This window comes from Nipponia nippon, unplaced genomic scaffold, assembly GCF_047370975.1.
Source record: "Nipponia nippon isolate SJK-2023a ecotype South Korea unplaced genomic scaffold, ASM4737097v1 scaffold_2, whole genome shotgun sequence".
NCBI lineage: Eukaryota > Metazoa > Chordata > Aves > Pelecaniformes > Threskiornithidae > Nipponia > Nipponia nippon.
The window spans coordinates 73,117,885-73,138,443 of record NW_028262336.1 but is presented as its reverse complement, the minus strand read 5'-3'; the positions used below and the strand labels follow the sequence as shown (position 1 = coordinate 73,138,443).

Below are 20,559 nucleotides of genomic sequence, written 5' to 3'. Positions count from 1 at the left end.
ATGAAAACAAGTATGACAGTTGGCAATGGAGACTAGAAGTTCTTCATAGCATCCCACTACAGGGACTGGGACCAGTGCATGCAAGTTGATGGGGACCTTCAGCCTCTTGACCACAGTGACCTTGGTGTGGTTTTCACACCATAAGCAGAGAAGGCCTCCTCAAGCCTCTCATCCTGCAGCACAAAGCAAGCAATGGAGAAATTAAATATGCAAAAAAACCCAAAAATTCCTTTTGCTAGAGTAAATCTTGCAGCATTCACACAATTGGACGTGGAAAAATTGGACTAAGGAAGCAGACATGAACAAAAAATCTTACTTTTGCATAGATAACGTGACAAGTGGCTACTGTCCAGAGCACTGAATGGGGGAAAGAGTTGGTTTATGTCATGTCCCCAAGTGCACCAACAGGCTCTCTGTGCAGAGGGCCAGCTCTGCTATGGTACAGCTCTTCAGCCTTGGAGCAGACCGGTGTGAGAAAGAGCTGTGGTTAGAAATACCTGTGAGAAGCCTTGTTGGGGCCTCAGCCACTTTGACTGGGGATTGCTTTTAAGTTCAGGTCCTTGCTGAGCTTTGTGGATACACGTGTGCCAACCAGTGTATCTGCCTCCCTGCTCCTGACCCACTGACTTGACTTCTAGGCTTGATCTTACACCTGCCTGGTGATCTGGACTTTTGGCTGACCATGGTTACTGTCACTGGACCTGCTTTGCTCTTCTCACTGGGATCCTGTGGGAACACAGCACGTATCAGTGTGGCCACTGCCTCTGCTTGCCTTGTTGTCACCCTTGGCTCTCAGCTTGCCTTTCCTCTCGGAGCAGCACCTGCACTTGCTGCACTTCCCCGACACCTAAGATTCAGGACAAAGGAAAATGTCACCTGAGATAATCTCAGTGCAGGATAGCCTGAGTCTGTCAGTTGTGGAAACTGGCTCTGGCTGTAAGAGGTTTAATGCATCCTCCTTATTTAGTCCTGAGTTATGTTAAGTCCCAGCCCCCAAACCATTTAGTATTAAACTTAAGTCTTTTTACAACAGACCGACAAACCAGAATCACAGAACTGCCTGGATTTCATTAAATGGATTAGACTGGCAAACACTTGTCACTGAAGGTGGCATACTGAACCCTTGAGCATCCTCACTGCTTAATTGTTAGCTCCCTTTCTGCCTCTGTTTTGGACCACTCCAGAGGGCTCTGTTATCTGAGACAAGGCTCCCATGGAGGGTAAGGAGATGGGTGTGAGCTTATCTGTGCTGTTGGGTGCTGGTGCCAGGGTTCAAGTATATTGTGAAATGCCTAAATGTTGTTTGCTGATTCCCCAGTAGGGACTCTCAGATGGTTTAGAAGCATCATTTAAATAAATTCATCAGATTGGATATCTTCATATGAAATCTTTCTGACTTCTCACAGAGTAAGTGTGTTAGCATGGTCAAAAACCACTGAATCATCATAAAATTACAAAGGGGAGGTCTACAAAATAATTTCTGTGAGGCAAGAGTGGAGTATTGGTCTGGAAATCTTCTTCTGCACATTTTTTAACTGGAATTTGCGATATTTACTTAATTTAAGACATTTTTTGCTGTTTGCTTTGGGTCAAATTAAAATTCACAGATATTAATGTATTTCTGCTGTGATAGTTACAGTTGTCTGAAAGTCTTTACACAGTCACCATCCACACTGGAAATCCATTGCCTTGATCTCCATCTTCCGTGGATTACTTCCTAATTTTTCTTTACCTTTGCTCTATGGGATTAGCCACAGTACCAGTCCCATAGTTTCTGCTTCAGTTCCCTGAATCTCTGCTCTTTCGGGCCTGACTTTGTGCATGTCCATCATGTAATTAGAGGCAAGTCTGTTAGGGGAAACAATTTTCTTGCAGTTAAGATGAAGAAGCCTAATGCGCCTGGGTTTGGTGCAGTTTGTAAAGTAATACACAGATGAGAAGTGGACCATAATGTTGGGATTAATCCTAAACATCAGTGTTCACATACCATTAAGAGTTTCAGCCTTTAATACTTACTGTTGTTGTATGTTGGATATTCTTACCTCATTAATATAGTTAAGAACTGATAGGTTATGTTTGTCACAATTTCCAAAGGTAATTGAAATATTCTGAGGGCAACTGGAAAAGATCTTTTCACAACTATTTTGATGTCATTTGTCTAGTCGGTTATTTCTGGGAAAGGGTTAGCAGTCTTCACGTGGAACTCTTCTGAATACGTCAGTCCACATCTGTAGTTTATCAAGATATCTGCTGTAAACCTTCAAAACTAAATAGTTACTTTTGTAAAGAGTCTGCATTTTTTTTATTGCAAGTAATGAATTCTGTGGACGTTAACTTAAAATGTATTGTAAGTTTAGGGTAAGGAAGCAGACAAGTCTCTTGTAGTGTTAGGTGACAGCGCACAGGACAGGGAGGATGCAGAACCAAACTGGAATAGGCAGCTCCGTGTTGAAGCTGAGGGCACAGCTGGAAACGTGCGTTTATTTCAGGCTTCAGATACACTGGGATACTGCTAAATTAATACATTCATTGTAGATTGTATATTTCATATACATTATTCTGTATGACTTCTGGTGCTTCAAAGGAATGTGTCATAGTCCTGTTGGCATTTTTCAATTCACCAATTTAATGCGAATGACCCGCGGAAGTGTTATTTTCTCCTCCTCCGGTCTTCTGAAAAGAATAAAAACAGGCGAAGGCGCGTTAGTGCAGTGTTCTTGCTGAACTATAGAGCTTAGTAGACTTTCAGAAATTCAAAGTTAATGAATTAAAACTCAACATAATTCTGAGTTAGAGGAAATTATAGATGGGGAAGTACAGGACATGTGATTTTCCAAGACCACGGAGTAGTACAGTGGTGTCAGTAGACGGTCTGAGATCCCTCTCTGGGTTTAAACTACAAACCAATTCTCCTTTTTACTATGCTACGCTGTTTGGCTAACGCAAGGCTCATACAGAATCCTTCGGTTAAAACCTCAGGACTTATAAGCAAATGTTTTATACAGCGCACAAAATAGAAATGTAGATACGTAATCATTTTTTTAAATTCAGAATCGCTAACAGTGGAAACTATGTCTTGAAAACGGGTGATGACTCCTAGCTATTGCACACCTTCGCAGGGAAAAGTGCATAGAAGCGTGTAAGGGGCTGGAAGACTTCACAAGCTAGCGTTTCGAATCTCGCGACTCCTCAAATGCTTTGTTTAAGCGTGCTATTGCACTGCCCCCTGTGGTGTCTGGGCTGGCTGGGTCTCCTCTGGAGAGAAAGGAAGAAAACAAAGGAAAGGGCAGGAAAACTAAATAAACGATTTTATTTTTTTTTTGTCTAGGAGCAGGTTTAGTTGCTGCTGATCTGATTGAGCAGAGAGCATTCAATGCTCTAGGGGTACATAAAGGCAGGAAGAGCCTTTGCTGAGAGAGAAAAAAAAAAAAAAACTCTTAAGAGGAAGGTCTTCTGAGAAACAACAGTATAGAACTAAAATAGAGCAACTAGAGGAAGGAAGTCCATGTCCTATATATACAGAAAGGGAGGGGGATCTTCTCCATAGTAACGGAGGGAGCAGGGGAGGAGGAAAAGGACAACGCAAACTGCAAAAGACATTTTAACAAATTGTATGGAAGAGAGAGATTTGAGGTTTGCTCTTCTTCCCTGCTTGCAGGGCCTGTGGTTTTGGTGTGATACAAAATCCCTTAAAAATGTTTGCTTAAGGTAATAAATGAGGATTAATTATTTCTGGACAATTATAACGCTTGTACTTTAGTATTCACACTTTATATTCTAAACTTCTTATTACGAGAAGACTTGAAGCTTGGTTGTTAAAAGTTTCCGTTCTGTGATTTACAAAATACATACGTTACTGCTGTATTTGTATTATTACTGTGTAGTTACAAAATGTTTTGGCGCTGGAATACGGCCAGATTTTGCAAAATGTGGACGTCAGGTGAGGTGGTCTGTGTGTCTGTAACGGTCGCGTTGGTGTCACAGAAGTAATCGCTTGCATGGAAATCACAGGTATCCTGAAGGTTGGGCTTGTTCCGAGTATCCTGATGTGGTTTTGCTGATGCACTGATAATCCATTTTTGCCTTCCCCACACACACACACTTATTTCTTGCACTCTTTTTCCCTGGTTAACTCTAGCAGCAGTCTTGCAAAGCACTTTCAGGATCCGCTGTTGCATTTCTTGCCAGGCAAATCCCTATCGGTGAAGAGAGTGGTCCTTCAGCCTCAGAAATCTAGCACTGTCGTAAACCAAATCTTTCACAATGGATGTGAAACATCCTTTCCTCCTTCTATTAGCACTCCTCCTTAATGTACAGTGATTACTTCTAATGACTAGTAAAGCAGTAAGCAGTCCCAATTTTGACTTCATAAGAGACGGCAGCAGTATTAGTTGTTTAAAATAAAGTATTTTACTCTAACATTTGCCTTTTGTATTATGTGGGATGGATTTTTTTGCTTAAAAATACCTGTAGTTCTTTTTGCAAAGACTGACAGCAGTGTCTCGTTTCAGGGTGGGATGATTAACTGGAATAGACTGTTTCCTCCTTTACGTCATAGACATAATGCGAATTATCAAGATCATCGCCCGACTGAACAAGACACACCTCCACCTACCGAGGTTTCTGAAGAGCAGGTAAACATTTTTCTATTTTAAAATGGCATTTAAAAACGGGTTAGGAATTACTTCTACTAATTCTTTATCATCTGTTGACACAGTTTCTTAAACATTCTCTATAGCAGCACAAATTAGAATATCAGTTAACAGTCACAATACAGAGACAGCGAGTTGTCATTACCATCCAAACCAGAGTTGCAAATCAACTTGGGCATTTCTGCTTTTATGGGTAACTGTCTTTTGTATTTAAAGATGAGGTAGTTTCACTAGTGGGGGCTCTTCAGATCTGATAAAATCAATGTTTCAGAGAAGGAAGAATGACAAAGAGATTTCATTATTTGTCTTGTAGACATGCAAGTTTTCCTTCACTGAGGTCTCCAGCTTAGGTTTCCAATTTAGTCATGTAGTTTTTTGGAAGTAAGAATGTCATGCCAGCTGCAGACTGCAACACACGCTTGGTCTGAAACTTGGATGTTTCCCTCCATAATGTGGTTGACTGATTTCACATCCTGATGCCACAAAGAAGTTTGTGTCTTCTCTATGAAGCATAGATTTAGACTTACGGTATAGATTTAGACTTCTAGACTTCTGTTGATAGCTTTATTCTCAAAAAGAGAGGATGATTTACTAGGAGATTTAAGAATTTAAGATTAGTCTTGTTTCTGTATTCAGGATTTATTGCATGCAATCAAGTTCTCCAGGTTGTAGCCTGTCTGCAGTTAGCTGCATTGGCTGCTTGACAGTCTAAGGTCTCTGCTACCCTTGAACAAGAGTAGGTTTCAAGGCTGAGTTTTTCTTTCCATTTTTCCTTTTTTAGGGAGATAAATCAACACTTGCTAGCACCATGCTGTCATTTCTAGTTAGTTTAAAATGAGCTTGTCGCAAACAGAAATCTTTGCTATGATCTGATTTCCAGTTTTGATTCAATGTTAGATTATGTTCAAAATGTTCAAAATTTTAACTGCACTGATGGTTTTGACTGCAAACCTGCTGGGCTACATCCAAAAAGGCAAAAAAAAACCCCAACCAACAAAAAAAAACCAAAAAAAAAAAAAACCCAACCAAAGAACACCTACTGAGACAAAACCCAGAAACTTAGTTTTGGCCGACCTGAAAGCCTACTCAGGGCCAGGTATGGGGTGGCCCAAAAGATTCCCCTGGTTTGTTTATTTGTTTTATTGACAAATTCTGCTTATGGGAACTTTTATTGTTGGGCTGGAACTAATGAAATAGTTACTAGTCTGACTTACGCTGGATTCTTACCCAAAGCCTTTAAACCCGGGTTTATGAAAGCAACATACGCTTGTATTTTATCATGCATTGAAGTTGTAGAGCTCACCTGATTGCTGTCGTTTGCAATGCTGTCTAGTTGCCCTGCAAAGAAAAAAGTAATCTAAGCACCTTTGATTTCTCAGGACTGTGCTAGTAACTGCACAAGTTGTCTTAGAATGGCAGAAATGCAACGTTTTCTTCGGGTCTTCATATTAAAATTTGCAAGCATTTGCAATGCGTTTGGTACAAAAATCTCTGCATGTCTTGTGGGTTTTTTAGCACCTTAAATTACCGTTACCAGTATACATCTCTGTTTCCTGGAGCTGGATTCAGTTCCTGCGGTTAAAATATACTCAGATGAAAAGAGCTTTTTGTTGTTACAATCTATTCCCTGTGATGCTCGCTGGATGTTTCTGTAAATGGGAACATTGCAATTCTATCCACCACTTCTTAAGGTTAGAATTCATGGCAAGTACGGTAAAAACCTTTCTCCTGAAATTTATTTCTGTGGTTAGCTTTTATTCCACTGCCTGCCCTTTTTCTCATAAACAACACAATCTTAGATGAAAAATCAGACAGAGGAAACTTGAGAAAGTTACGGGTTATGAAATCCAGTTTGAAGTTATACTATTGTTGCAGAGGTGTCGAAAGTAACAATTCATTTCTCTCTCTACAAGAACGCGAGAAACCGACATTGGGTTGTAAGGGGGGAGAAGAGGGAAATGCACAAAAATTATCAGTACCGTATTTGATATTATGACAGCCAAGGTAGCCATTTTCAAACATTTTGTAACGGTGTATTTAGACTAAGAAAAGGAGGACACACACACCCCCCCCCGGCATACTTGGCAGTAGTATATTTCTCAGTAAGCCGCCAAAGCAGAGAAGATTAAAAATACTGAAAGTTCTGGAGGTGTCTTAAGAGGAAGGGGAGGTTGCTTTTAATGGCACTTTTCTTTTAAAAGACATTTAAAATACTTTCAATACTAGTGCACATAGGTCTTGCACCCTGGGAAGAGTCCTCCTGAGATGTGAATTGCCTCTGCTGCCTTCTGCTCAGCTTCATTCTGCTGCCGCAGGGTCCGTACAAGCAGAGGAGGAGCAGCGGTAGCTCCCAGACAGCTCCTGTAGCCCAGACCTTCCAGGTTCAGGAGTCGTGGTGTCTGGGCACAGGCCGTTTGCAGCAGGATGGGGAACGCTTTACGCTGCCAGTGGCCACAGTTAATTTTGTGTGCCGCTCCCTGCGCCTCCCTGCCCTTGTTTTTGCCCTCTCCGGAAGATTGACTATAAAAGTGAATTAGTTATGTGATGACTTCCAGTCATATGCAATTGAGAATTGTAGATGTTAAATGTGCTTCAGATTGGAATTTAACCATAAGTTAAATTTGGTTATACCTACATTGCTTTTTACATGTGGTAATTCGAATATGTTGGCACAGAGCAAAAAGGTTAGGTGTCGAGTACGTGATATTGTAAAGAAGGTTGGTCAAGTGGTTATTGATTACCAAAATCACTGTCTTAATATGCCCTTTTCCACGTAGTTCTTCCATCAAATGTCATTGACTTATGCTGTTTTGAAAATATTTAGATTGTAGTTGTCGTGTGTGGTGCCGTACTTTCTGTTTTACTCTTTTTTCAAAACTGGACCGGCTAGGAAAATACAGGTGTGGCATTTTCAGCAAACAGTTGGTTTTGAATAAACTGTCAGAAAGCAGTCATCTCTGTCCGTGGCAATGTTTTCAGCCATGCTGTCGCAGATAGGTCTTTGTGATGGTGCACAGCCATGCTTGCTTAGTCTCTGGAAAGGTAAGCTTTTGAACAGCCTGATCAGTGGGAAAGTGATCTCTGACGCTGTTAACATGACTAATGCGCACACAGTGTGAATAAACCTCTGGTTTTAAAGCAGTGTTACGTTATTTCTTTTCCAGGTTGCACGACTTATGGAAATGGGATTTTCCAGGGGAGACGCTCTAGAAGCTCTGAGGGCTTCAAATAATGACTTAAATGTAGCCACTAATTTTCTACTGCAGCACTGATGGTTTTCTGTGTGAAGGAACTTTACGTGATGGGTTTGTACACGTCTGAAAGAGGATCAAAGCCACCTGCTGGACAGACTCACAAAGGTCGTCCCCACAAGAGCATCAGAAAAGAGAAACTGGCTCCGCGTGACTGGTGATTCAAAGTGATGTTAATGAATGACGTGAACTGTTCCCAAGCCTTCAGATCACTTGGTTTCTAGTCTGGTTATCCTTTTCAAAGTAACTTTAGTTTCTACTTATTACTGGATATCACCTAAATTTATTTTTAAAATAAAGTAGGTGGGTTTTTTTCTTGTAAATCCTTGTTAGACATGTTATCAGGCTTAATGACTAGGAAAAGAAGCTCCAACCACCACAACAACTAGGTTTACCTGTCAAGAAAAATCACATTTTCTTCATCTACCAATCTAATTTCTCTACCTTACATGTACTTGATTTTTGATTACAGTAATAAGAGGTTTGAAGATCATTTCATTTTCAACTCAGTAAAGGGTTATGGGACTATTATGTCATTCTTCAGAAAGTTTTATTAATGCCTGTAATATTTTATTTCTTGAATTCCTTTTCAAATAAAAGTTGTCATTTAGCACATAATACACAGATAGGATGCAAGAAAATTCATGTGCATATTACAAGCTATGGCAAGTGACCACTGTAAATTTAAATTTTTACAAACTGAGTGATATTGCTAGTCAGATACAGGTCATTAAGATATTGGTGATACAGGTGAATCACGTGACACAATAAGATGAGAACTGAAATGATCTGAATGACTTCCATGTCTAGTTCAGACAGACTTCTGTAACAATGGATCTGTGCTCAGTGTCCTATGTGCTGGTTTCATTTTTTTGAGCTGGCTACATACTGTCTTAAAAGAAAATGATAAAAAACTAACTTTTCTATATATAGTTCTAGTTTTCTACTGTCAAAGATGTGGATGTCCCTGCATTTGCTGAATCCTCACTGTCTGAAGCAACTTACTGTTGATCACAGACTGGAATATTAACCTTAAGGGTGATTCAGGCTAACACAGGAGGTAACAGGACGCTAATGCCAAGGTAGTACAATATTGGGTTTGAAGTTTAGATTGATAAATAAACTTACTTGGCTTGACTCTCAGAAGTGCTCAGTATTAGCACCTTAGGAGTTGCAGGAGGTGGGGTGGAGAGAGGTGAACATCTCTGTAAAACCAAGCTGAAGTAATACGAGATTCCAAACTGTGACTCCTTGAAACCAGTTTACTCATGTATCTCAAGCATTTAATGTATGTTTCTGTATGTACTTTTGTTTGTACATTGTGTGTATGTATATGTCTATTTATATACATACAGGCTTATTTAATACATACATACATTTTGAGTAAGGTATGGGTCATCAGAAGCATAACAAAGGCAATAGCAGGTGCAAAGGGGAGGAGGTGAAAGAATATGGGAGAGAGAAGGATGTTTTGAACATCCAAATGAACATGTGTGTGCCAAAGTACAGACCTGCGCAGTCTCAGCTGGCCTGCAAAATATACTGGGAAATTACAGGACAAGATTTAGGGAGATACCTTTCTCTTTTTTTTTTCTTCTTTTTTTTTTTTTTTTTAATTGACTGATAAAACTGAAAAAAGTCCCTTGGGCATACAAGTCCTTATCCAGAAATGACATCAAATTTGTGCAGCTTTCGGCACATGACATGATTTTTAATAAAGTCAATGTCCTGTATGTATTTTTTAGTGTTTTCCAGTGGGTGAAATAAGAGTCTTTTTGGAATGACTGTGTGTTTTCCTGGGCTTTGATCAACCTCCTTCAGGGTTTGGCTTCCTGCTATGCTCACATTATTTAGGCAGGGTCTGCTTTCTAATTGAAAGGTTTTGTTGGTGTGAAGCTTGAGTGGCTCTCTGTGTAGGCTAGGGATGTTTCTCTACCCAGAGAACTCTGGAAACCTGCTGTCCTACAAAGGAAAGGGCAAATGTAAGAAAAAAAGCCCTACAATGATTTGTATATGTGAACTAGTTAAATGTTTTGAAACAAGTACAGGTTTTAATTTTGAAACATACAGATTCTTCCTTCACAAGTATTTTATCAAAAGTAGCAATAAAGACTAGTGATTTACTTCAGAAGTCAGATTTTGTCTGTAGGAAATAAAGGTCCACCTCACCCAGGGTAAATTAAATATGGCCTGTGCCCTTTCCGACATTGCCCTGCTCTAGGGACAAGCACAGAGAGCATTTATTCCTTGGAACGTTAAAACATGTCGAGTGGCACCCGGGACATGTAAGTGGATATTCTCCAAGTCTAAATCCTTTCTTACTATTATCGATACAAGGGGTATCCAGATGTCCCTGTTGTTTGGAAAACCCCGTTTTGCTGGGCATTTCGCAGAACCTGGTCAAACATAAGGGGTAAAATTCAGGTCTTGGTGATGTCAGTTGAAAATTCCCCTTGACATCTGTGGGAACAGTTTGTGCTCAAAATGCTTCCAGGGTTGTAATTTCCAATTAAAAAAAAAAAAAAAAAAAAGGTAAAAGGAGGGGTCTCGCATGCCGTTGAACATAGTTCCTGTTTCATACAAGAACCATAGAGGAAAGATTCACAAGTTAGAGCTGGAAAAGAACTCGGTTTCCATTTGATGGTGAAACTTTCATGGACCATTTCTGGGAATGCGAGGAGCATGTTCTTCAAAGCCTACGCAGTGTTTGTCCAATACGGATACAGGTTTGAATATCTCGTCGCACAGTTTCTATTTTCTTTGTGACCCAACAGTATTTTTTTAGGCAGCGAGAGAACGCAGAATACTTTTCTACAGAGAGGATTTTAAGTCCCTGGGAAATTCACGCTGGTTTTACTAAAGCCAAGATTTGATATTTTGAAATAAAAGTAGTTGCTGCTGTTAAAATCTCTCTACTAGACTGGGAATGTTGTCTTTTGAGACAAGATCGGAGTAATTTATTGGGGTCTTTCCTAGACGGTTATGTGATACTTCGAAATATACCCACAGTGACGTTGGTAGTTGTGGAAATCTGCCTTGATAAGCCGCCGGGTTCTCAAGCCTAAACTTTTTGCTTAAGATGCAGAATGATTAGGCTCCGGACCTACCAAAGCCATTTTCCTCTCCCAAAACAAGCGTCAAAGGTTGCCTGCTGCCTCTGTGATCGAATGGGCCGTCACAGCGGGTCCATGCTCCGGCCGGTGCTGTCTAGCGCTTGGCGCTGCCTTTGTGAACACGCGATGGGGATGAGGTCTCGTTATTTTTGTCTGAAACAAAAGGACAAGCGAGCAAAACACGTTGCAAGGTACTGGGCAAAGGGCAACGTTTTTGGCTCTCCCGTTTGTGTATGCGTGTGTGTGTATATATATATACGCATGCATATATGTGTATATGCATATATATGTGTGTATACATATATATACACAGAGAATGAGTGAGAATATTTATGTATTGATTTATGTATTTGATTTTTGCCAAAGGAGAGTTTTAAGAGGAAACAAGAAGTTAGCTGGGCTCACACGTGTGCGTTGGGGACTGTTTCCAAACCTGAGCGGTAGCATTGGAGAAAGCAGGAACTATATGTACTTCAACAGGGGGTGAAAAATCCCAGGATCGTGGCTGAACGGAAAGCAGGATCTGGCCTTTTGACTGGAGATAAGTAGGGACCATAAATGTCATTTCAGATTAGCAAAGGAGAGGACTTGAGGGAGGTGGAACTGAGAAGAAACAGAGAGTTTAGAGAAAAGGAGCAAAGCAGAAGATAAGACTGCAGGGGACAGACAGAAAAGACCTGCTGAGAGAAGGGGGGCGGGATGTCACGTTGCGCTTAGCTCAGTTTTGAAATAATTCATAGAGATTCTGTGTGGAAAATGCAAATGCACAGTATTGTGGCTGATCTTGCACTGAAAATCCACTCTCTTTTCAGGGGTGTCCAGTAGGGGAATCCTTCCATTTTATTTGGTTGGTTTTGCATGAGATGGTACATGTAAGCAAGAGAGAAAACGGTACGATCCCAGCAACTCGGCAGTGAAGCAAACCCTGGAGTCACCACGGTCTGTGAGAAAGCAGATGTTTCTGGTCTCCAAAGCACGGTTAGTCCTGCCAACCTGACCCTTCTCCTGGCACCCCCTCCCGACTGCGGAGAGACCTGCTCCAGAGAGGACGCGGGTCCCACCGCTCATCCCACGCGGGGTTATTTATAAATCCCCATGCCGCGAGAGCACACGACCTTCCCGGGGAAACAAGCGTGCTGCGTGAAGGAGGTGGATCGAGAGCTTGGGCTTGTCCCTCGCCGCTTCCGAGCCTTTGCTTTGCTTGCAGGGGGGAGAGGCGTGCGCGCACCTCCGAGAAGCCAGCAGCTGCCCGCATCGCCTGGCCCAAGCAATCACACCGAGGCTTGTTGCTTGGCGGTGAGAAGCTTTTATTTTAAGTAGATAACGTGCATTTTTACATGTCAATATTTTACTGGCTTACAAAGATGGAGGTCGCAAGATGCAATAGCTTCAATTCGGGGCGATTTAAAGGACAGACGGAAGAGGCGCGTTGTACAGCCCAGGTAGTTTACTAACAGGTAATGTGTAACTGTAACCAGGAGCTGTTGTCCCCCAGCGCTCTCCTGGAAATGCATGCTTTTAGTGGAAAGCGTTAAGTTTGGAACCGCTGTTAAGGGAAAAAGGCAGTGCTGTCGGAGCTCCGTGTGCTTGTTTGCCAGTAAGACGGGCCGGTCTGCAGAGACCCTGTCTGCTTTCTGCCCTGCCTTCGGTTGCGTGAGCTAATCGCCCTTTCGCAGAAGTTCAGGAGAAACCTGACGTACACTGTGTTAGAGGGGTTTTGAGCTGCAAGGGTCACAGCGTGAGTTTGCTAAGGAAATCCCAGTTTGCACCACAAACGTATACAATGCGTACGACTGTACACGGGCATGGTAGTAGTGTGTGACCGCAAAAAGTGTACTCGCAGCCCTTAGATAAAAACGCGATTTTCCCTTCTTAGAAGGCGGCGTGGCAACGGGCTGCAGTCTCGGGTCCAGCACGAAATACCGGCGCGCGGCGCGGCGATAACTCCACGCGGCAGGCCCTCGCGGACGCCAGCGTGGCGGCCTGTGCCCGCCAGCCGCTTCGCAGCCGCCCTCCTCACCCAGCCCGCCGCCTTCCTAGCGGCGGCAGGCGCCGGGGGGGGGGGGGGGCGGAAGCACCGGCTGCACCTCTTTTTTAATTTAATTTTTTTCTTTTTAGGTTTGTGGGCGGCATTGTTAACCCCGGCTAAAGGTTTCGGCTCCCTCTTTCGGCGGGAGCCGGCGTTGCCCCTCGCTGCCGCTGTCCCCGGCCCAGGGCAGCAGCCCCCGGGCGCCGGCGGCGGGGGGCGGCAGCGGGGAGGGGGGCGGCGGTGCTGCCGGGCGGCTCGGCCCGCGGGGCGAAGCGGGGAGGAGGCAGGAGTCGTGCGAGGGGCAGGCGGATGAACGAAGCAGCAGGCAAAGTATTGCTGTGCCTCTAGGCAAGACGCTCTGTCCGGTTTCGCTTCAGTTTTGGTGAAACGCTCCGTTTTCAAGCAGCCGGGGAACAGCCCCAGGTGGGCGAGCTGGTTCGGGCGATCGGGCATTCCTTAGGCAGTTCTGCTTTGCCCAGGCTCCTTCTGACCCGTTCTGCCCACGTCCCTTCCCTCTCTGGCCCTTGGCTGTCACCTGGGCTCCAGCCGGCCCTCCCCAGGCGGGTACTTCCAAAAGCAAAGGGCCCCGGGCCGGCGCCAGTGCAGAGGAGGGAGGCTGGAGCCCTCCTGCCTGCTGCCATTTTGCAGCACTACGCACAGCTCTTCGCCTATTTCCTTCTCCAAAGGCTCGTACCGGTGGCGAGGGGATGAAAGGTGGGAATACCTTTATTAGTAAAATACTTTGGAGAAAAATAGAGCCCAATAAAGAACAAACAAGGCTACGTGTATACTCCGCCTTTTCCTGAGAAGCCTTCGTCGCAGATTTGCCTTTGCCTCTACCATAGGCTTCAGCCTGGCAAAACATCTCTGTGCCTTGGTCTTAGAAGAGGGGCTGGCCACCGCTGCAGACCTGTGCTCCCGCGCTCACACGGAGGCTCGCTGAGACCGATGGCTACGTGCCACCGTTCTCCTGGCAGCCCCCGCCACAGTCATACAGGAATTCGAGTTACAACGATGACAGAGCCAAGCTCTTCTTAGCACGAGCAGGGGATGTTAAGGGCGACAGCCACCAGCCGGGGATGGGGAGGTTCAGACTGGACAGCAGGGGAAATGTTTTCATCCGGAGGGTGCTGCAGCACGGGAACCGTCACCTGGAGTTTCCAGGCCTTGGCTAGACAAAGCCATGGCCGGCCTGGCGTCACGCCAGCCATGGTCCTGCTCTGAGTAGGCTCTTGGATGAGATAGAGGTCCCTTCCAGGCAACACTACTTTGATAAATTAACAGGACGGAACTGTACGGCAACTACCAGCCTTGCCAGGCTCCTTTAGGGTGTTCAGACCATCGATATCCTTATATTGCTGCGTACCAGCTCTCCCTTGTCCGTTGTAACGTGCCTTTTAGGACACAGGCTCTCTTCAGGCCAGCACTGAGGTTAGACCTGCTTTGAGGAGGGCTCAGATAACTTTCTTAAAGGACCTGCTGGAGGTCCTTTCCCACCTGAATTATTTTAAGCATCCCTCTTAGTCAGCCTTCAGGATGCTAGTTACCCGTGCCATAAGTAAAACCATCATCATCCAAATGCTCGTTCATGTGCATTTAAATAATAAAGGGCTCCACCTGATGCTATTATTAACTTTCTAGCCATAAAGAAAAGTTATTACCTTAAAGAATGATTTGTAATAATCAAGTGTCCGTTCACGAAACTTCTTCAGTTTTACTTTTCAGCAAAATAAAGATGCTTTTTTCTACTCTTCACGTCTCTGTGCGTGTCTCTGTCCCTTCCAACCTCAAACATAAGACCAGCCGTCCCAGGAACTGAGAAATCCCACGTGTGTTTTTTTATCGTAGTCCAGTGACTTCAGAAAAGAGCCAAGGACATCATTGCTCCTACCGACTTTCTCCTCATCGCACGGGCTCAAACGTCAACAGGAACCCGATGTCTTGGTGCTCCTCCTCTCGCTCTGGCGATCGTCACGTGTAACCTGCCCTTAGCAAAGCTCTCGGACGTGTTAGGGTGCCGGGTTCAAGGAAAGGTCAATCAAGGTCACGTAAGGCCACCCTCGGTCCTCGTCCCCTTCTCCCCTTTCCTCCGCTCCCTTCAAGTTAAGGCTGGGTGGGAAGGTTTTCTCCGTGAGTGCCCTCAGGGTGGGCTTGCAGCCTTACAGCCGAGCTGTGAGCCAGGCCAGCCCCGGCATCCCCTTCTGGCGGCGGGGCCTGGGGCCGCCACGGTGCCGTCAGCTGTGAGGAAGGGCACCCTGGGGAAGGAGCAGCCGCCCGAGCAGCAGACACAGGCGGCGGCACTCCCAGGAGCTCTGCAAATTCACATCCTCGCCCCTCTTCCCTTGAAGAAGCAGCAGGTCCCACACACCCCATGCTTACTGCTCGCCCCATGCGGCACCCGGGTGCAAGAGCAGGACACGGGGCAGGGGGTGAGCAGAGCTGATGTTTGTCGGTGCAGGGAAAGAGCTGTAGGCGACTTTCTGCATGGAAGTAACGTCCCAGCCTGTTCCTGAAATACCCTGAGTCTGTGCACTCCACGCCGGCTACCCCGAGCCCCACGGGGATGCTGCCCGAGCGCACTGGGGGCAGTGCAAGGGACGGGGACAGAGGCAGGGACAGCCACGGTGGTTACCAGCAGCCACTGGCCCCGCGAAGGGATGCGGGACAGGCGTGGGAGGGTGGCATGGTGCCATGCTGGGAAACCCCCAGCTGTGTTTGCCAGCCAGAGTGGTTGCACAAGCTGCCTCCTCTGGGGCTGGGATGAAAACGGGCCTCTCCAGGCCGCAGGATGGCGGGTCCAGTGGTGCTGAGCGCGGAGCCAGGCGTGTGGAGCCAGGTAGGACTGTGTCCCGGGCGGGTTGGCTTTGCAAGAGCCCCCGGCTCCAGGCAGGGGAGCAATGAAGCCTGTCGGAGGTGCTGGTCCTGCTCTGCAGCCCAGCTCTGGCTCCTGCCATCAGGGATGGTCCCAAAGCTGCAGGCCAGAGCAAAAGGAAGGGGGTTGCACCGCTAGACAGAGACGGAGCCGGGCGGCTGGCTGTTGCTGTTGCTCTCGGAGGGGGTCTTGGCAGTGGAGGAGGTGGCCATCGAGCCACTGTTCCTGAAGATGCGGAGCAGCCTCCGCTTGTAGCCCCGGAAGGCAAAGAAGTAGATGATGGGGTCGATGCAGCAGTTGAGGTTCATGAATGCCACAGTGACTTGTAGGGACATCTTGAAGGCTTGCTGCTCACGGCAGGACGGCTGATAGAGGATCTTCCTGACCATAAACTGGATGATGTTGAGGTGGTAGGGGCTGAAGCAGAGCAGGACGGCCAGCAGCACCACCAGGATGACAGTGAAGGCCCGGCGGTGGTGCCCGTTCTTCACTGTCAACGGGTTCTCCTTGGCCGTCTGGCAGAGCTTGAGATTGATCCTCACGTAACACACCAAGATGATGCCCACGGGCAGGAAGAAGCCGAGCACGCAGGCCACCAGGAGCAGGTAGGGCAGCTTGGGAATCTCCTCGAAGTTGAAGTACTCCATGCACGTCAGCTTGTCCCCCATCTTCCGCGTCATGGGCCGCAGAAGCAGCGGCGCTGTCTGCAGGAACGCCAAGGACCAGGTGAGGACGCAGACGCCCCTGGCACGGCTCATCTTCCGGATCCTGCCGGGGTGCCTGGTGCGCACCACGGCGATGTAGCGGTCCACGCTTACGCAGGTCATGAAGTAAATGCCCACATAGGTGTTCATGTAGAAAATGAAGGCTGTGGCCCGGCAGAACCAGTCCCCAAAGGGCCAGTTGAACTCCAGGATGTAGTAGGCGATCCTGCCCGGCAGTGCCAGGGTGAAGAGGGCATCAGAGAGGGCCAGGTTCACCAGGTAGAGGTCGGTGGAGTTGAGTTTCTTCTTCCTGCGCTGGAAGGTGATGCAGAGGGCCAGGATGTTCCCGCAGGCACCGAACACCAGCAGGGCAGTGTAGAAGAGGGAGAAGGTGACTTTGGCGGAGAAGTGGTGGTTGTGCACGTTGCAGCTGCTCTGGTTGCTGGAGGTGAGGTTGGCGGGGGGGAACACGGCCTCCGCAACAGCCATTTCCGCGGTGCCTCGCGAGCTCTTGCCCTCTCCCTTGGAATAAGAACAGACACGAAACTTGCAGCTTATCAATAACGGGAGCGGCACCCGTAGGGCCGGCCCTTGCCACGAAGCGAAGGCCTGTCCCCTGCTCCCTGCCACCCCCCTGGCAGCACACAGCTCGAGTCATTTGGAAAAACGCATCTCTTGTGATTTCGGTGAGAGCATCTCAACAAAGGCTGTGACTCATCGTCTTCTTGTCACCAGCTCCTCTTATTTTTGTTTTTTGCAAGCCCAATCAATACCAGAAAGGACAGGGGGGCTGGGAGGGGGAATCACCTGTCGAACAAACAAGGTCCCAAGCTCATCTGGTGGCAGCGATGTCATTTATTCATCACCGCGGGGGGAATGGGGAGCTTCATTGAGAAAACGCCCCGAAAGCGGTGGGGCTGGGGGCCGGCGGGCAGAGGTGACAAGGAGCACCTTTGCAGCCCTCGCGCTGGCACCGGAGCGGAAACAAAACCGAAGAAATTCAAAGAGAGGAAAAAAAACCCCAATCTTCCCCCAAAATCCCGCGCCCCTTGCCCCTCCGACGCGGGGAGCGAACACCCCAGCACCAAACCCCGGCGCCCCGCACGCCCTCCCGCCTCTCGCCCTGCTTTGCGCCGCCGCTCCGCGCCCTCCGCCGGGCCGGGGCAGCGGGGACCCCTCCCCCCAGCCCCCCCAAGCCCCCGGGGCTGCAGCAGCCCCCGGGCTGCGCGCCCCGTCCCGCCCGCGGGTCCCGCCGGGCCCCCGCCGCCCGCCCCGCCGCTCACCGCACGCTGCCGCCCTCGGGGCCGCCTCCCGCCGCCGGGCTCCGCTCCGCTCCGCGGGACGGGACGGGACGGGACGGGACGGGACGGGACGGGGCGCCTCGGGCACCGCGCTGCCGCCCGTCCCCGACGGCGGGTCCCCCGCGGGGCTGAGATGCTCACAGGCGCGCTAACACGCACGAAAAAGAAATCGGGGGCTCCAACCTGGGAGCGGCGGTGCCTCCTCCTCCTCCTCCTCTTCCCTCCTCCTCCTCCGCCTCCTCCTCCTCCCGCCGGTGCTGGGGGGGCGGCGGGCGCGGAGCCTCCCTGCCCGCGCCCGGCTCTCGGGCTCCCCGGCCGTGTGAGCGCCTCTCGGGATTCGCTCACATTATAAAAGCACCGTGAGGTCTGGGGTTTTTTTTTGTTTTTTTTTTTTTTTCTTACTTTCTTTCTTTTTTTCTCTTAGGGTTAGTAAAAATGTGTGTTCTTTCTGGGTGGTGTTTTTTTTTTTCGGTGTGTGAGAGGCATTTTGCTGCAGCGGGGGTTATTCTCAGTAGCGGCTGCGCTGGAGAAGATAAATGACTGTACCTGCGCAGCAATCACTCCTGACATCTGAGCCGACTTTGGGTTTTACTCTGAAAATTTCTACAAGGATGCAAAATGCAACTGAACAATGAAAACAGCCTCAGCTCTGGTTCACATGTGGTCCAGAGGGTTCACCCCTGGGCTCATCTGTACGGCCACGGCACCGTGATCGGACCGTGGCACCTTTTCCGATAAAGTCGGGACAAATCTCCTGCGGAGCTTATTGTGCCCACGGCCAGCGCAAGCCACGCTGTGCATGGCTCCCCGGGCTGCGGTGAAGCTCAGATTTGCCTTTCATAGGCACACAGAGAGACCCCCAAGCACGGCTCCTTGAGGCAGAGGCTAACCTGAGTGGAATGAGACGATTTGCCCTTAGCGGAAAAATATTTTCCTTATTAGGATGATACATTGTGTGGTGAATGTAGGGCAAAGCCCCTCGTCGCAGCCGGAGCTCTCGGGGCAGGCTCTGTCCCTGCAGGGTGCCGGGCAGTGGAGGGCTCTGATTTACCCCACGGCCCCACGCGCGGGTGGCCGGCATGGCCGGGGCATGGCCGGGGAGCCACTGCCAGCACAGCAGCCCTGACCACGGCACGGTGCTGCCGGAGATGGGGCAAGGGCTGCGGGCAACCAGCACGTCTTGCAGCGGGGAGGGAGTACTTTCCTCCCCAGCACTTCCCAAAATGTTTGCAGAAGCGCAGCCTGCCCTGTGGCCAGCAGGACGGCCTTCCCCACGGCGGCTGCTTACTGGAGACCACTGGGGCTTTCAAATCCCAAGAGGATTTTATGCTCTTTTTAGTGGTTTTAGGGGGGTTTTTATTGTTGGTGGTGATGATGATGCTTGTTTTCTTTTTCTTCCCCTCCCAAAAACTCCTAATAAACTAGGAAATTCCCATCATGGGACATTCAGGGTACTACTGAAAAATACTGAAGCCAAGAAATGTCAAGGTTAAGATTACAGTTAAGCTAAACTTAAGTTTCTCATAGCTGCTAAAGCTCAACCAATTCTTTAATTGCATAATATTTATAATGTTTTACAACACAGTGGCATTAAACTCAGTACTAATCTATGTACTCATGTACGGTGAGTCATTTGTATAGAAATTACACAGTAAATGATATTGCCATGAATTACTACAAGTTGAAGGTACCTAGCAAGAGTAATAGTGAAAACTTGCTAACAACCATCTGTTAATGGAGATACTTTTGTCGCTTGGGGGTTTATATCACACGAAGGGAAAGGTCTGCTAACGAGAGAATAACTGCTGAGTAAATTGTAAAAAATATTCCTTAGTAAGATGGGGATTTTCTACGTGCACATCTGTCAAGAGTTAAGCTAATCAAACTTGCGTGGGGCTCAAATGTTCTTGAGCTGTTTCATCATGAGGATGAAAATACCCAATGGCTGTGACATTAGAGAAGAGTTATCCCTACAGAAATCCTGAGCCCACGCCAGCGAGCGGAATCAGGGCTATCCTTTTGCCTTCCTAATGCACTGCATGAAACACATCAGCGACTGAGATAAATACTGGTCACCCTGAAGTCAGGGGACACTGTGGCACTGATGGTGGAAAAGCTGACGCCTTGCCCACGAACGGCTCTCGTCTGCCCTCGTTATGCTCTCTCGCTTGAGAGTGTTATCTCCACAGATTAACACCATCAAGGAAATAAATCTGGGATGAAGCCGGGCAAAATGCCATCGCCTTCCAGCCAGGTGCCCGCACCGCATCAGGCTGCTCGCCAGTGCCAGCGCTTGGCGATGACAGCCGGGGCGTTTTGCCATGCAAATTCACACCCGGGACTTTCTCCATGCAGTCAAACACCCCCCGTACAATCCCTCCTGTCCCTCAGGCTCTGCGCTCACACAAGCGCTAAAAGCAGAGCTGCAGATCCCAGAAGGGGACTTACGTGCGGATAGCCCAGCAGCGCCGGCCCCGCCGCCAACAGAAACCCTGGGGACGGGGTGCTTCTCGTGGGAGCCCATGGGAGTGGGAAGGCATCGCTGTGCCAAAGGGGGGCCTGGGTAAAGGAGGGTCTGGGGGGGCTCAGCCCCTGAGCAGAGGGGGAGGTCCTTCCCAGGGGACAGGTGCAGAGCGG

The 20,559-nt window shown here is 47.7% G+C and overlaps 2 protein-coding genes and 1 long non-coding RNA gene across 4 annotated transcripts in view; 2 read left to right on the top strand and 1 right to left on the bottom strand.

Moving 5' to 3' along the window:
- The window catches only part of UBAC2 (UBA domain containing 2), a 102,646-nt gene extending 94,072 nt beyond the window's left edge, over nt 1-8,574 (top strand). The window contains exons 8-9 of the mRNA XM_087758167.1: nt 4,512-4,634; nt 7,817-8,574. Of these exons, the coding sequence (XP_087614293.1) occupies nt 4,512-4,634; nt 7,817-7,924 (231 nt within the window). The 3' untranslated portion in view covers nt 7,925-8,574. The remainder of the gene's footprint in view (nt 1-4,511; nt 4,635-7,816) is intronic.
- An 11-nt stretch (nt 8,575-8,585) lies between these two features.
- LOC148055840 (uncharacterized) lies at nt 8,586-14,800 on the top strand. Its single transcript, XR_015704849.1, has 2 exons — nt 8,586-11,994; nt 12,224-14,800. It is a non-coding gene; the product is annotated as an uncharacterized LOC148055840 (long non-coding RNA).
- A 137-nt stretch (nt 14,801-14,937) lies between these two features.
- LOC104022965 (G protein-coupled receptor 183) lies at nt 14,938-18,201 on the bottom strand. 2 transcript variants are annotated; one of them, XM_087758166.1, is made up of 2 exons: nt 18,106-18,201; nt 14,938-17,143 (listed from the first exon to the last, which is right to left on the bottom strand). In XM_087758166.1, exon 2 carries the CDS (start codon nt 17,108-17,110, stop codon nt 16,052-16,054), a length of 1,059 nt encoding a protein of 352 aa, XP_087614292.1. In that variant the 5' UTR covers nt 17,111-17,143; nt 18,106-18,201; the 3' UTR covers nt 14,938-16,051. The 2 variants fall into 2 exon arrangements, with proteins under 2 accessions (XP_087614292.1, XP_087614291.1); XM_087758165.1 differs by lacking the exon at nt 18,106-18,201 and adding an exon at nt 17,905-18,060.
- Nucleotides 18,202-20,559: the final 2,358 nt, after the last annotated feature.